Source organism: Micropterus salmoides, unplaced genomic scaffold, assembly GCF_014851395.1.
Source record: "Micropterus salmoides isolate LMB-PRFRI ecotype aquatic unplaced genomic scaffold, ASM1485139v1 Ms_hic_scaffold_2, whole genome shotgun sequence".
Taxonomy (NCBI): domain Eukaryota; kingdom Metazoa; phylum Chordata; class Actinopteri; order Centrarchiformes; family Centrarchidae; genus Micropterus; species Micropterus salmoides.
The window spans coordinates 7,430,713-7,446,997 of NW_024041150.1; the positions used below are offsets into that span (position 1 = coordinate 7,430,713).

The 16,285-nt window shown below is 41.7% G+C and overlaps 2 protein-coding genes and 1 long non-coding RNA gene across 3 annotated transcripts in view; all 3 read right to left on the reverse strand.

The window, feature by feature from the left end:
- Window positions 1-5,257: 5,257 nt before the first annotated feature.
- Window positions 5,258-7,222, reverse strand: LOC119911427. The gene is made up of 3 exons (XR_005445853.1): window positions 7,025-7,222; window positions 6,782-6,825; window positions 5,258-5,634 (listed from the first exon to the last, which is right to left on the reverse strand). It is a non-coding gene; the product is annotated as an uncharacterized LOC119911427 (long non-coding RNA).
- Window positions 7,223-7,830: 608 nt separating this feature from the next.
- On the reverse strand, window positions 7,831-8,739 carry LOC119911397 (protein TsetseEP-like). Its single transcript, XM_038730290.1, has 2 exons — window positions 8,570-8,739; window positions 7,831-8,485 (listed from the first exon to the last, which is right to left on the reverse strand). The coding sequence occupies exons 1-2, from the start codon at window positions 8,604-8,606 to the stop codon at window positions 7,920-7,922; spliced, it is 603 nt and encodes a 200-aa protein (XP_038586218.1). The 5' UTR covers window positions 8,607-8,739; the 3' UTR covers window positions 7,831-7,919.
- Window positions 8,740-13,661: 4,922 nt separating this feature from the next.
- LOC119911304 (G-protein coupled receptor 4-like) overlaps window positions 13,662-16,285 on the reverse strand; it is a 33,636-nt gene continuing 31,012 nt past the window's right edge. Inside the window, exons 3-4 of the mRNA XM_038730137.1 lie at window positions 14,877-15,327; window positions 13,662-13,790 (exon numbers count right to left, since the gene is read on the reverse strand). Coding sequence (XP_038586065.1) covers window positions 13,662-13,790; window positions 14,877-15,327 — 580 coding nt within the window. The remainder of the gene's footprint in view (window positions 13,791-14,876; window positions 15,328-16,285) is intronic.

Consider the following 16,285-nt stretch of genomic DNA (forward strand, 5'->3'; position numbering starts at 1 on the left):
TACACAACTCCTGTGTCATGGCGAAGACTGATCTCTGACGCCACGCCACGGACACACCCATTGACGAAAACTCGCAAATAGCACAACTTTCATCTTCAATGCCTTTAGAAGGCACAGCACAAATTGAGGTCGGTCGGACTAAATCCCTAGGAGGAGTTCGTTAAAGTACGAAGTGTGTAAATCATCCAAAATTTGACGTAAAATTCAAAATGGCCGACTTCCTGTTGTTTAGGGCATCGCCAAGAGGCTTTTTGTGCGTCTGGACAAGATACACGTACCACAGAAAATTCGTGCACGTAGGTAAAACGTGCGGCGGGGGCTGCTTCGTTTAAAAGTCACTTCCTGTTGCCAGCAGGTGGCGCTATGACTGCTGTGAATGTCAGCATGTACATGTGTTCAGGGCGGGACTCTCATCCTACATGTACAGTTTGGTCCAGATGTGAGCATGTACACTGAAGTTACGACAACTTCCGTGTCATGGCGAAGAGATGATCTTTGACGCCACGCCACGGACACGCCCATTGACGAAAACTTGCAAATAGCACAACTTTCATCTTCAATGCCTTTAGAAGGCACAGCACAAATTTGAGGTCGGTCGGACTAAATCCCTAGGAGGAGTTCGTTAAAGTACGAAGTGTGTAAATCATCCAAAATTTGACGTAAAATTCAAAATGGCCGACTTCCTGTTGATTTTAGGCATCGCTCCAAGAGGCTTTTTTGTGCGTCTGGACAAGATACACGTACCACAGAAAATTCGTGCACGTAGGTAAAACGTGCGGCGGGGGCTGCTTCGTTAAAAGTCACTTCCTGTTGCCAGCAGGTGGCGCTATGACTGTCTGTGAATGTCAGCATGTACATGTGTTCAGGGCGGGACTCTCATCCTACATGTACAGTTTGGTCCAGATGTGAGCATGTACACTGAAGTTACGACAACTTCCGTGTCATGGCGAAGAGTTGATCTTTGACGCCACGCCACGGACACGCCCATTGACGAAAACTTGCAAATAGCACAACTTTCATCTTCAATGCCTTTAGAAGGCACAGCACAAATTTGAGGTCGGTCGGACTAAATCCCTAGGAGGAGTTCGTTAAAGTACGAAGTGTGTAAATCATCCAAAATTTGACGTAAAATTCAAATGGCCGACTTCCTGTTGTTTAGGCATCGCTCCAAGAGGCTTTTTTGTGCGTCTGGACAAGATACACGTACCACAGAAAATTCGTGCACGTAGGAAACGTGCGGCGGGGGCTGCTTCGTTAAAAGTCACTTCCTGTTGCCAGCAGGTGGCGCTATGACTGTGGGTGAATGTCAGCATGTACATGTGTTCAGGGCGGGACTTCATCCTACATGTACAGTTTGGTCCAGATGTGAGCATGTACACTGAAGTTACGACAACTTCCGTGTCATGGCGAAGAGTTGATCTTTGACGCCACGCCACGGACACGCCCATTGACGAAAACTTGCAAATAGCAAACTTTTCATCTTCAATGCCTTTAGAAGGCACAGCACAAATTTGAGGTCGGTCGGACTAAATCCCTAGGAGGAGTTCGTTAAAGTACGAAGTGTGTAAATCATCCAAAATTTGACGTAAAATTCAAAATGGCCGACTTCTGTTGGGTTTAGGCTATGGCTCCAAGAGACTTTTTTGTGCGTCTGGACAAGATACACGTACCACAGAAAATTCGTGCACGTAGGTGAAACGTGCGGCGGGGGCTGCTTCGTTAAAGGTCACTTTCTATTGCCAGCAGGTGGCGCTATGACTGTGGGTGAATGTCGGCATGTACATGTGTTCAGGGCGGGACTCTCATCCTACATGTACAGTTTGGTCCAGATGTGAGCATGTACACTGAAGTTACAACAACTTCCTGTTTCATTGCGAATCATCGACGCCACGGACACGCCCATTGACGAAAACTCGCAAATAGCACAACTTTTCATCGTCAATGCCTTTAGAAGGCACAGCAGAAATTTGACGTCGATCCGACTAAATCCCTAGGAGGAGTTCGTTAAAGTACGAAGTGTGTAAATCATCCAAAATGGCCATAAAATTCAAAATGACCGACTTCCTGTTGACTTTAGGCTATGGGTTCTTGAGGCTTTTTTGTGCGTCTTGACATGATACATGTCCCCAGAAAATTTCGTAGATGTAGGTTGAACGTGAACGAGGGGCTAATTTTTCCAATTTTCTAGGTGGCGCTAGCGAGTCATTTTGCCACGCCCATGTGCGAACTTGTAGAATACGAATTTTTCACCGGTTCTGACATGTTTGCAAATTTTGGTGAGTTTTCGAGTATGTTTAGGCCATGTCATTTGGGCCTACTTTGCAGAAAAAGAAAAAAAAAAATAAAAAAAAAAAAAAAAAAAAAAAAAAAAAAAAAATCCGAGCAGATTCAATAGGGACCTCACACGGTCGTGCTCGGGCCCTAAAAAAATATAATCCGAGCAATTTCAATAGGGACCTCGCACGGTCGTGCTCGGGCCCTAATAATGAATGTAGTTATACAAACTGAAACTAATTTAAGAAACTGTTTTTTGAATAGTCGTCTTCTGTTTATAGTAGAACAAAACTATGTGCAGAAAAGTTTACAGGAAGAAACTATGCAAGTGAGGATTTAAAGGATTTTAATTTTAATTTTATTTTTTTATGTTAATTGCTTTCGGAAGAGATGAGTTTTCAGTTGTCTTTTGAATGCTGCCAGGGATTCTGCATTCCGGATTTACGTTTGTTGAGTTTCCTGGGAAGTGATGAAAGGACAGCATTGTAACTCAGGAGGATTTTTAACAAACACAACATCCCTGTGTTTTTTAAACCCAAGAACACACTAAGACAGATGCTGGTCCACCCCAAAGACCGCACACCCAAACACAAGAAAAGCAATCTAGTGTATGCGGTCCAATGCAGTGAGGAATGCACAGACCTGTATATTGGGGAGACTAAAAACCACTACACAAACGCATGGCTCAACACAGAAGGGCCAACTCCTCAGGTCAAGACTCTGCAGTCTACTTACATCTGAAGGACAGAGGACACTCGTTTGAGGACCACCAGGTGCACATTTTAGACAGAGAAGATGGATGGTTTGAAAGAGGTGTCAAGGAAGCATCTACACCAGGGTTGAGAAGCCGTCATTGAACAGGGGAGGGGGTCTACGCCACCACTTATCCCCCACTTACAATGCTGTCCTTTCATCACTTCCCAGGAAACTCAACAAACGTAACCTATTGGCCTCAGGTGAAGATACCAACGATGGTCGTTCAGTCTTGGCCTCAGTCTTAACGACCGTAACGACTGTCGTCACAGCAACAAGGAACACTAACGAACCAGCGGTATCGATGACCCGGGCCAACGACCCCACTGAGGTTAAATAGCTGAGTTTCCCTGCCAGTCAGTCAGAACTGAAGAAGTCCTTTGGATGAGGGACGAAACGTCTTCCAGTATCTTCAACCAAGTCCAGTTGCCCTTGATTTTAACCCTCGTTGGATAACTATGACCTGGATGACTGAGAATCTTCATAGACAACTGTGAATGAGAATGTTCTAGAGAGTGATTTTGTGGCTCTTTGTGATGGTACCACAAGCCGTCGCTCATTGATCGATCGTAGGCTTCTGGTGGGGGGGTGTAGACTCGTAGAAGCGAGTGAAAGTAGGAGCGAGCTGAGCCAGTGGTCGATCTGTAAGCAAGTGTCAAGGCCTTGAACTTGATGCGAGCAGAGAGTGGCAGCCAGTGCAGAGAGATGAACAGAGGAGTGACGTGGGCCCTTTTTGGGCTCGTTGAAGACAAGACGAGCTGCAGCATTCCAGATCATTTGTAGATGTTTAGTTGCACAAGATGGAAGTACAGCCAGAAGAGCATTGCAGAGAGCATTGACCTCTGAACCTTGAACCCAGTCCATCTTGGTTTGTAATTTAGCAACAGAAGGTGCTAAACACATAAGACCAGCATTTATATATAAAGCTCTGGGCCTCTGCTGTCATGTAGATATGGTCACCAGAGTTTACCCACTGTATAAGCACTGTCAAATATGGAAATAAGCTATCTCACCTATTTAACGATTAATTTTTTGAAATCTGATAACACCAGTGTGTTCCCCATCCCAAAAAACACAGGGTGTATCCAAAATTTTACATTTTAAACTTATAATTGTGAGAAATATACCAATATACTTTAAAACTACAACTCCCATAAGAGACGCGCCACACAAAGCGAGTGCTTATGTGTAGTTATTCCGGGGTGGGGGTGGGGGGACATGTTCGTGTAACTATGGCCGTGAATGGGCTTCATTCCATTGCAGATTGCCGCCGGCCGACGAGCACACAATACATGAGACAAATACATTAAACTGTATTTTATTATTATTGTTATCTTTATTGTTTAAATCCTCAAATACAACGTTAGACAAAAACATCAATATTACGAATACTGTGTATTTTTTAAATCTTTTTTATTCAAGAAATGTTTTACAATAGTGCAAAAACACATTTCTTAGAAATCTAGAACATTTCCAAAAAAGCATATATTAAATAAATTAAGTCAATTTTGCACAAATATATATTTTTTATCTTCTTATCCGCCGAGCGGCACATACTACGTCACTTCCGGAGTCTTCGGTCGGTAATCGGTATTACCAAGTCCTTTCTCTGGTATTGCGGCTGGTACAAAGCTGAGCAACTTGTTGTTGCTGGTGACAACCAATGACAACCGATTCTGTGAATGAATGCCCGCATTGCATTGTGGAGTCTTTGCGTCTAGCTCGGATCATATGTTCTGTATTACAGCATACTGTATTATTTCCCGTAAATAAGACCGAAATATTAAAATAAATAAATACCATAACATCTAAATGAATATTGACAGTTTTAAAAATATAAACAAGAAACCCAGATTGGCCCATATAGACTGAAATAACAAAAGTAAAAAAATATAGTCTTCTGCTTTTACCCATCCGGGGTAGACTTGAACACACACATTTAGTGCATCAAGGTCAATGGAAGGCCACAGTGCAGCAGCCAGGGTTTCATGTGCCTTGCCTTTAGAAAACTTCCTGAATTAGAAAGCATGCTTTCAAATTTTTAGTGGCTTCTGGACCCTCTTGACCTCTGGTCCTGGTAAGCCTGTTCATTATCCACCCCTGCCACCTCAGCTACCCTTTCTACAGAAAATGTATGGTTTAGCTGGTGGAATCAACGGTTCCTTAATGGTGTCAATTAATATGAATGAAAACATGTCCCACCTTCCTACATACTTTGTGCATTACATTACAATATATCATTTGATGCATTGAAGACTTCAGATGATTGGCTAAACCACAAGGTGAATGGAAAGACAAACAGAAATAAAGGTATACATCGATTTATTTGAACACAGCTTTTAACAAAAATCAATACTTAAAAAATAAATGAAAAAACAGCATGACAGCATGTTAGGGTGGAAACCATTGAAAGTGTGTAACGCGGCTCCTCCTCATCTAAAGTAGTCACATCCGCAAGCAGGATGGCTGGGCCCGTAACGGCAAACTTGACATCTCATAGCAGGTATTTAACTCATTGAATTACAGACCAATGTGTGACATTACACATGGTTGGCACCTGGTGAGAACTGGCAGGCCGGCTCCCATGTCTCCTCCCAGATTTTTCCACTGTAAGTATCAGTAAATAATAACATTAGAACAGTGAAAAACAGGAGCCATTTTAACAATAGTTTCACAGCATAAATATTTTCAAAAAATATTGTACGGTCTTGTATTTCATTGTTTTTATAAAACCTATACATATATAGTGCTTGATGAAATGTAACAGATAAACATCAGCCACTCTCATAGATAAAGTCATAGAAAGTCAATAGCTGACATCAGTCAACAAGGATGAGCTTGACCGATACTGATGTTCTGCCAATATATTGGTGAAGGTCTACTTCCTACATAGACATTACACCGGGGGAATTATGCATAGTACTGAAAAGAGCAAGTGGCTAAATCCTGTAGACAATATTTGACACTGCATTTAATCCACCCTATACCAATTGGTATATTGGTATATACCCTATGGGTCTACAATTACAATATTGTGCAACATTTGAAGCAATTTGTGTTGATTTAATCTTGATTAAAGCTCATGAAAAAAAAATTAAAAAGTTAAAAAATAAATCAACTCACTACATTATAATAAAGAGGAATACAGAAATGTCGACCTTTCAAAAATAAATGAACAAATCTGACTTATCAAAAATTGTTAATGCATACACTCTATACTTGGTGTGGCTGTTTTGCACAAATTCCTGCATCGGTGTGGTGTGGAGGCCATCAGTGTATGGCATTGCTGAGGTGTTATAAAAGCCCATGTTGCTTTGATAGTGACCTTGAAGTTGTCTCTAATGTTGGGTTTGGTTTCTATCATTGTCCTCTCTATGGGGTTCAGGTGAGACGAGTTAAGCACAGCAATACCATGCTAAGCAACCCAGTTACTAGCAGTTTTCGCACTGTGGCAGGGGCAGAGTCCTGCTGGAAAAGGATATCAGCATGTGCGTAAAGCTTGTCAGCAGATGGAACCATGCTCTAAAATCTCCAGGTAGAAGGCTGCATTGACGCTGGACCTAAAACCTAGTGGACATGACAATTCTCTCAACGCTGCTTTTTGGTTGCAAAACTTTGAGACCCACCTGTACATTTAAAGTTGTGTGTGCTACAATATAAATTTCAACCTTTATCCACTACCTATGAGATGGTAAAAAGTTGAAAAAGAGTACATGTATGAAGGCAATATAAACCAATATAAAGCAGTACTTACCATGCAGAGCAAGGTAACCATTTCACCCTTACTTCCTCTTGCCCCTACAGAAAGACAAAAACATATAATCAGGTTTTGAATTTCATAATTTTTAGGGCAAGGCCACTTGGCCTTCAGTTGAACTTAAATGGACTCAAATTACCAATGCTTAAATGGTCAGTATTTTGTGATATGTGAAATGCCAGATGAGCCACAGACAATGGAAAGATGATCAGACAGCCTAATGAAAAATATATTTCTTACCTCATTTATCCTTCGTCCTGTTATGGAGTCATATTTGAAAACTTTTTGCCTACTACATTTCCGGCAACCTTAAAATGACAATAATAATAATAATAATAATATAATTAACCATAAATGTAAAAAAACCTGGAAATTAAACTTAAAGTTAAACTTAAAGTTTCATAAAACCTGGGGAACAACTTTAAGCATTGTCCTTGAACTTTGATAACGTCAGAAAATACAGCTAAATAACTGAAGAATACATATATAAAGGGCCATTCACACCAAAAACGATAACTATATAAAAAAATATTGTTCTCGTTAATATGATAAACTATAACGAGATTGAGAACAATATTGTTGGGGATCGCTTTTAAAGCGATTTTGAGAACAATAAAAAGAAGAGCTAACAACCAATAGGAACCCATCACATCTTAGCCATCACATTTATTAACACAAGGTGAGACTTTGCTTATAGCTGGTCAGTCTGTCTGGACGCTTTTATCGTTATAGTTCCTGGAATGAACTGCTCTTTAGCCATTAGATTCAGTGATTTCATAGCCGAAATTTAGCCTAATTATCCTACTGCCTGGCCTAAAGGTTATTGAAGCAGATTGTGAACAGTGATAGGGGGGGATAAGCTACCTGGGCTGCCCACTGATGTGTGCGTGAGTGTGTGTGTATTCATCTCTCCTCAAGTGTGTATTGCTCATTGCTTTACTCCTAGAGTGTGCTTGTTCGGTACTGAAAGGTATATATGCGAGGACAAACTCCTTTGTGTATCAGACTGGCCACTGAAAATTACTCACATTAACTACGTTAATTGACTGCACTTAAATTCACCTAAAGATTTCTGTATTTCATGAATAATGATTACAAAAAGGAGAAATTCATACATAGTGTGCTAAGACCACAGTTAACTTACACTTTCTTTTTGGGGGGGGGGTTGTTCCTTCACAGGGAGAGAGACAGGGTGTAAATCTAAAATATAAAATGTCTCCTTTTCCTGGGCCTGAGGGTGTGGATCGGGCTGGGCCTGAGGGTGTGGATCGGGCAGGGCCTCAGGGTGTGGATCGAGCAGGGCCTGAGGGTGTGGATCGGGCAGGGCCTCAGGGTGTGGATCGAGCAGGGCCTGAGGGTGTGGATCGGGCAGGGCCTCAGGGTGTGGATCGAGCAGGGCCTGAGGGTGTGGATCGGGCTGGGCCTGAGGGTGTGGATCGGGCAGGGCCTGAGGGTGTGGATCGAGCAGGGCCTGAGGGTGTGGATCGAGCAGGGCCTGAGGGTGTGGATCGAGCAGGGCCTGAGGGTGTGGATCGGGCAGGGCCTCAGGGTGTGGATCGAGCAGGGCCTGAGGGTGTGGATCGGGCAGGGCCTCAGGGTGTGGATCGAGCAGGGCCTGAGGGTGTGGATCGGGCTGGGCCTGAGGGTGTGGATCGAGCAGGGCCTGAGGGTGTGGATCGAGCAATGTCGTCGTGGAGTTCCCTACAATATTGCATGAGTATGTTCATTTTCAATATTTCACCATCATAAAAAAAACAGGCATGACTTAAATTACACAAATCCTACCTTCTTTGATCAATACAAAATTGTAGGCCTTTCTCATGGTGGCCACAATTTTTAGGTTGTCCTCAGTGGGTAGCAGATGGGTCACCACATCAGACACCCACTTTCCAGAGGCCTTATCTTTCTTTGCGAAAAATAGAATTGGGACATAGCCTAATGCACTAAGTTTTTTCACCTGTAATAAATAAATGCAGACAGCAAACATTAGTTATTCCCACTGCATTACTTTCCACCCAATTGGAAAACAAATTTGCATTAAATACATTAGTGCTACTGTTTCTAATATCGGGCTACACAACTTACATGACCAACCTTAACAGCTTTTCCCCTTAGAACATTACATGATGTTTTATTAACAATGTTCGGGAGGAGCACGTTCAGATAATTAAACCCAATTAGACACGAGTGGAGCAAACTCTGCTAATCAATCCAATCAACGAGTTAAGAGGTGTATATATAACAACAAGCTTACCTCTGTCCGTTGACAGTTTGACAGCATCCCTCCACCACCCCATCTCCTCACTTCTAGCCCTAAATACTTTTATAACAATGGGGGAAGTACTCTGGGTTCAGGCAAAAATCCTGAGCTCGGAGACCCCCCGGACCGCACGCCAAATACTCATAATCTTTACTCTGTTAAATTGATGTAAGTGTGAACTCGTGAAATATGTACTCTATACCAGTGGTTCTCAAAGTGGATTTGTTTCGAATGAGAAAGTTGTGCTTAATCGTTAAGAAATGCTTATCAATGACGATGTAATGATCTAGAATCTACATATAAACTCTTGATTATGAATGTATTAATAAATTAAAACATTAACATTGAACTTTTTTTGTGATTATGATTAATCAAGTCAATCTGTTGTGAATCACTTCACTCAGGTCATGATGAACCATTCTTCCTGCTGCTTAGCTTGGCTTATTTGCCATTAAGATAGCTGATGAACATGGATAAATGTTTGAGTCAGTCCACATCATTAAGTGATTCAAAATCCAAAGTTGACTAAAGACCAAGTAAGTACACACCAAGAGAATAAAAATGGCATCAAAGTATACAAATGGTAGCAAGCATATGCTTAATTGTTTTGATTATGAGGGGGTCCTTGGAAATTCTTCTCCCACACAAAGGGTCCTTGGCACAAACAGTTTGAGAACCCCTGCTCTATACAACCAATATTCATCTAATGTTGTGCTGGATGCTGGTGGTCAAATAGTTAGCAATCTGGGATTCTAAAGGGAACACAAAAAGTCCTGACACCCTTCAAAAATAATTATATTGATTGGACACACACAAAACAAAATATGATATAAATACATTTTGACTGGACTAACTCTTTATGGCCACCTATCCACCTGATCCAAACACTCTCCTCCTCCCCCCCTTGGTCGGTCTACCTGTCTCTGCCCACGGCAAATGTAGATTGGGGGACTAACAGAAACACTCATTTGGGAATGCCACCAACGGACATAAAATAGCCAGCTGCACTACAGAACCTGGTCCAGTAGGTATAGTCGAATCCTTTCCACTTTTAACCCGACATTAATCTCCCCTGTAGTAATTCAAATACTTTTTTAAGTTGTGTCTTTGAAATAGGACACCTGGAATATGGCCTTGCTTTTAACAACACATATGTTGCACACAGCATGGCTTTCACACATGTCCTGAGTTATTTTTGTCACATCATCATGCACCTTCTCTAAAATGAACACAGCGCAAGGCACTATAAGTGTGCGATGCAATATTCACATGCTAGGGGTGGTAGTGCAAGGTAAGAACATGTTATCTACTTACATAATCATGCAAGACTGTCTTTAATAGTGACTCTGGATCTGAATTCTGTGATCTGCCTTTAGCAGAGACAGAAACTTCAGTAACACGCATACTGAAGTACCTGTGTGGTACTAAAGCAAGGTTATATTTGCAATGTAGCCGGTAGTACATGTAAACAAATGTACATGAGCGCCTGGTCAAAAAGAAAGTCTATTCTATGCATGTCAAGCAAATTACAAATTAATTAAAATAATATGTTACACCAATGCCATCTATGACAACCTCAAATTCATTCACTGACAAATTCAACTTATTTTTGTAAAATGAGGCCCTTGCCCTATCACAAAATATTAATGAAAGTGAAACAAATCATATTGCTTAATGAAATATGAGCATTTCTACTTACTGCAATATGGGCAGAGTCACCACTCTTCCTGCATTTCTGTTTTTAGGACCCTTTCCCCCCACTTCCTGTCCAGGGTCACTTTTTTGGCCGCTACTTTCTTTTTTTGGGAGATGGCTGCGAAACAAGAGCTGCAGGTTTTGCGGCTCACCTGTGTTAGTAAAAGTATACCAAAGTGAGACATCAGATCCACAGTCACAGAGAAGAAGTAGAATCAATATACAGTTTAATTTGGCTGTATACAGGAAAGAGAGGAACACACAAAGCACAATGCAATTCAGAATATGCATCTCTAGATTGACACAGGATTATTATTATTATTATCACACAGTGAAAGTGGCAGATGTAGGAGACACCCAGGCTAAATCAATGTTGCCTATGGCATTTGGTGCAAAACAAGCAATCAAAATTGATATCAACCAGATGCCTTAAATTATCACTGTTTTGTAACACAGAACACTTATCATACAGGGTCGTTTAGTAGGAGTATACTTTAGTGTCCAATTGACCTAATAATGAGAAATGTATAACATTTAAAACCACATATTTGAATACTGGACATAATGCTCTATTTGACTTTCCGTCACCTGGTTAGGTGCTTGGCAGGAGGGGCAAGGCCTGAACTTCTTTCGAGACATCTACACCACACACACACACACACACACACACACACACACACACACTTTCTAGAGTGCACTTAAGACAGTGTAAACAAACACAACATAACTTATTGGCATAATTGCTTTCTACCAAAACAATGAGAATGATTGAGCAGCTAACTTTAAGGTTAACTGTTTAGTGTTTAGTGTCACTGCAACAATAACCATGCACTTATATCAGTCTCTATGCCATGAGTTTCTACAGGATAGTTGAGGGCTATGTAATAAAAATCTGAAAATCTTACATTCCCCTATGATTGTACCTTACATGATAATATGCGACAAAAATGAACTTGAATTCAATTAACTTAGCTAACTTTGCTAGCTTGCACATTTGGTGCAGTTCAAGCTATATTTTTTATAATGTCTTCTATCATTTCTCGTCATAAGAAAGGGCCACCTTACAAATCTAAAGTTTCTAAACACAATTTCTTGTCCTGATCCAACCGTTTTTGATGTGTAAATGTAAGAAGAGGATCCATCTCTATTAATGAACCCTTCTACTTACCCAGTGGAAAATCGCAATGGACCTTGGGATCGCCCGTGACGTCAGCGTTATTAATTTAGAGGATTTATTAAAAATAATAATTTTAAAAAATGATTAATTGAACACAATGGTAGCATATTAAAATCAACAAACCTCCGATACAAATACGTTATCCAGCATGCTCTAGTGTTTTACCTATGATAAGAAAACGCTTTAAAACTGCACACTTGCACGCGCATTGGAGCGTTAAACTCACCTTTTAATTACGTTTTACCTGCAGTTGAGTGTTGTTAAACTCACCACTGAATGTGGTTGCACACCATGTGCGTTGTTAAACTCACCGCTGATGAACGCGCTTAGCTTTTGAGGGCCCTTTGATATCAGATTGCGAGGGTTATTAAACATCAAACACCAGTTGGGGGGGCATTTGAATCGCCCTGGCATAGATAATTTTTGGTAGCGTATTCCTTTTTATTTTTATTTATTGTTGTCTCGACCCACAAGGCAGACAACGGGTTGCGGTGTGGTGATCGACCCAAGACGTCAAATTTCAACGCTGTTGAGTTCTATAGAAGTCTATTGGACTGCCCCGCACGTTGAAAAATGAAGTGAACAAATGAACAGGTGCTCTGGAGCTCACTCAGAGAGAGAAACAGCTCCTCAGTGCTGCACGGAGGGACAAGAAGTACACTTAGAGAGAACAGCAGGCCAGTACTGCACAGTACTACTTCTGCTCTACTGATGTCTGTGATCTTCACTTTGCTAAAGTCTCCTGCACAATATATTTGTTATATTTCTTTGAGTATTAACTCATTTGTTTCGTTGAAAGTGAATAAGTTCTGCACCTGTTAATTTAAGAAGTTCATAAAGTTTGGTTTACTTCTCACATTTTTGTTAACTTTGTGACAGTGAGTGCATCTGTGCACACTGATTTCACTAGCAGGTAGCTTATTAGAATGTCCACTGGGACTGATCTTACTTTCCTGAAAACAAGTTGAGGTTATGACCACCATTGGCATGCCGTCGGGCCAGAGGCGGTTGCTAGCAATTATTTCTGGCCAGATTACTTTGATGGCTGCAAAATCACACGTGTTAAAGTCCTCGACCTGGCTGCGCTGGCAGAACTGAAAGAATCCAGGTGGTCAGAAGTGTTTGCACCAGGCTCTTCTCCTCAGGGCAGCTGGAGGTTCCTGGATAAGACCCCCATAGAGAAACGCACTGCGGGTTTTAAAATGTTCAACTACACATATTCAGGCTACGCCTACACGTGTGCACTGATGAGCCAGGGTTAGGGTTACAGTTTAGGATTTATTCACACATTTAAAAACATTTATTAAAAGTTTTATTCTTTTTACAGCATTAAACGTTGAAATGTTTATTGTAACAGGCTGTATATTAACTTATTGGGAGAAACCTGGTAGTTCTGTGTTAAATCACCCCCATATCGCCAAAATGGCGTGATGCTTGTTTCGCTGCGAAGCTTCCACTGTGAGATTTAGTCGAATCAGGCTCCGCCCATCAAAGCATCAAATTTCCGACAATTCGGGGTCAGTCCTATCAGGAAGACAAACGTTATTGAGACCAACCTATCACATCACATCAGATCAGAGCATCTTATTGGCTGTTATCACTGTCCATCACACAGACTTCTTACTCTTATTTACAGTCTGCACTTTAGATAATTAGGTACTATTGTCTCCAGGTTCTACAGCTGTTTATGGGCCTTTTTCTTCTTTGTTTTATAGTAACTAGCTAAAGCAGACTGACCTGGACCATCAGAACCAGTGTGGGCTGAGCAGAGCTTCATGCAGCTTGTGGGCAGTGAACTCAGCCGGCACACTGCCATCTGGTGGTTTACAGGAAATATAGCAGCAGTCCGAGCAGTAAAACAGCTCACTGATGTCCTGCTGAAAGTCCCACAGGCTCAGTCAAAGTGGAGGAATGTCTTGTTGATTTCATCTGTAATATTCTCTCTGAACTACTGCAGTAAGATTATTGTGTTTTGAGAAATAAAGATAGTGTTTGTGGTACTGACCGCACTCTCAGCCCAAAGACTTATTAACACGGATTAAAGACGTTTGGTCCTGACAAGTTCCAATGGGCCAAAGACAGAAATATTATGGTCATTTGGTCAGAAAGTGCAGGATGCCTCCCTGGTAACAGCAGGTTGGGCTTTATGTTCATATAGACAATAGAGATTTGTCAACCAGCAGAGATTTTGTTGAACCTTCATTTGTCAGCTTTTAATTCACTGAGTTGCTCAAAGACAAACATTCACAGTTTGGTCTACAAACTGATTTTTATTGGATTTCCAGAAAATGTACAATTTCATAGAAACTGACATAAACTGTGGTTTAAGATTTTCTCCAGATTGCCAAAAACACAACAGCTGCTGCAAAACAGCTGCTCTGAATCCCATCCTAAACAGCAGCATGCCTACCACTAAAACAGCAGAAATTACACTTAAAAAGTACAAAGTGCTAAAGACGTGTTGAGATGCTCTCCCTGTGTTAAACATCCAAACAACAGTCCAAATAAAGATTTAGGAAGAAGACAGCGAGGCGGCTAGAATGAGCACAGTTCATCTAAAATAATATCTGCTTTGCTTCTGGGATTAAAGGAGAATAATGACAGACATCAACTTCCAGCTCCAAACTAATAAAACACATTTTATTTCCATGTGTTGAAGCCGTCACAGTGAACCAGAGCAAGTTGACCAAAACATTTCCCAGCAGCCACTTCTCCCACAGCAGAGTCCAAACAGTGCTTCCTGTTCTCTACAGTTAGGTGTCTTATTGGAAATGGTCTCAGTAGATGACAGGATCTGTCTCGTCTCTATCCTTTCTATTGGCCTCCATTTCTCCTCCTGTTTCCTCCCCTTTCTCTCTCTCCCTCTTTCTCTGCCTACATGAAGCTGACTGTGGAAATGTTGTCATCATTCATACTGATGAACTGCTGATATCATTGCTGTCCATTCTGCAGCAACACACAGAGGCCAAAAGCTTGTCTATGAACCCTTTCCTCATGAACACATACAGGACCAAGTCTGCAAGAGGACTCAACTTAACAAAGATGAGATACAGGAGTTCTAGGGTCCAGTGATATCCTCCCAATAACAAAATGATGCTGGGCAGGAACAGCAGAGTGTAAATAAGCAGCACCAGAACCAAAATCCCCACAATTCGTCGTTTTTCATCAGAGGGGACCGAGATGGAAGCAGACAGGGCTTTGAGGGTCCCAACCAGGGAGAATATTAACAGAGGGAAGGGAATGAGGAAGAGGACGAGGAGGACAGTGAAGAATATGTGTAGAGTCACACCATAAAGCCAACAAATTAACAAAAAGAGAAGTGGAAGGACCCAGACCAGGACACAGACCACCACAAAGGTCTTGATGGTTCGTCTGAAGCGGTACCACAGTGGGTGGGCGATGACCAAATACCTGTAATACAAGATGGACACAAAGTCTTTGAGGAGCTTCAGAGTTATAAACTAATATAATGTTCAGACACAGAAGGAGCTCCACACATACTGGATAGACAGACAGATACCTTTCCAGGGAGATGCAGACCATGAAGTAAACACTGGCAATCAGAGAAGTGACGTAAATTAATAAGAAGATGTGAAATATCTTTCCATACACATCTGATGCCACCTGAACGATCATGCAGCAGAACTGAATCAGGTCACTAATGAGAAGGTTGATGACGTAGATGGGAGCAACATGATCTCTTCTCACCTGCAGGAAAACATTGGTAAAAGTCAACAAGCAGTTGGAAACATGTTGTGAAGTCCACCTCCTCCCAAATCTGTCATCTTGCTCTGCCCAGCAGCTGCAGTCAGAGCCATTTCTGACTTTTTCATCCAACAGAAATCTCAGATATGACCCACTGGCCAATCACTGCAGGAACAAGACTAAGGGCCAGATTTCCTGCAGCTTCTGCAGCAGTTTTTCAGCCACAGATATGAAGCGTTAATTAATTAAAATAGGGTTTTCAGTTTTCGCCATGTAGTCAAAAAAAAAAGTCTAGTCAGAAATGGGCGTGGCATTTACCACGAGATTCAGCTCGATCCTTCAAACGCGTGGATATATTTTTGATATCCGCCACTCTATGCGGGAGTTAAAGCGATTTGAATGTGCCAAACTTTGGACCTTGCTTGTAGCGCCCCCTAGTGGTTGAAGTCGGCGAATTTTTTCGCATGCCGTTGTCTCATGGGCCTGAACCTACCCTGTGAGTTTCGCATCCCTAGCCCTTACCGTCTGGGCTGCAGTAGTGGAATTAGGCAAAAATTCACAGAAGAATGAAAGTAATAAAAATCTGAGCGATTACAATAGGGTTCCCAGCTCCGCTGGTACTGGGAACCGCAATGCCTTGCATTCGCGGGTTCCCAGCCCCATT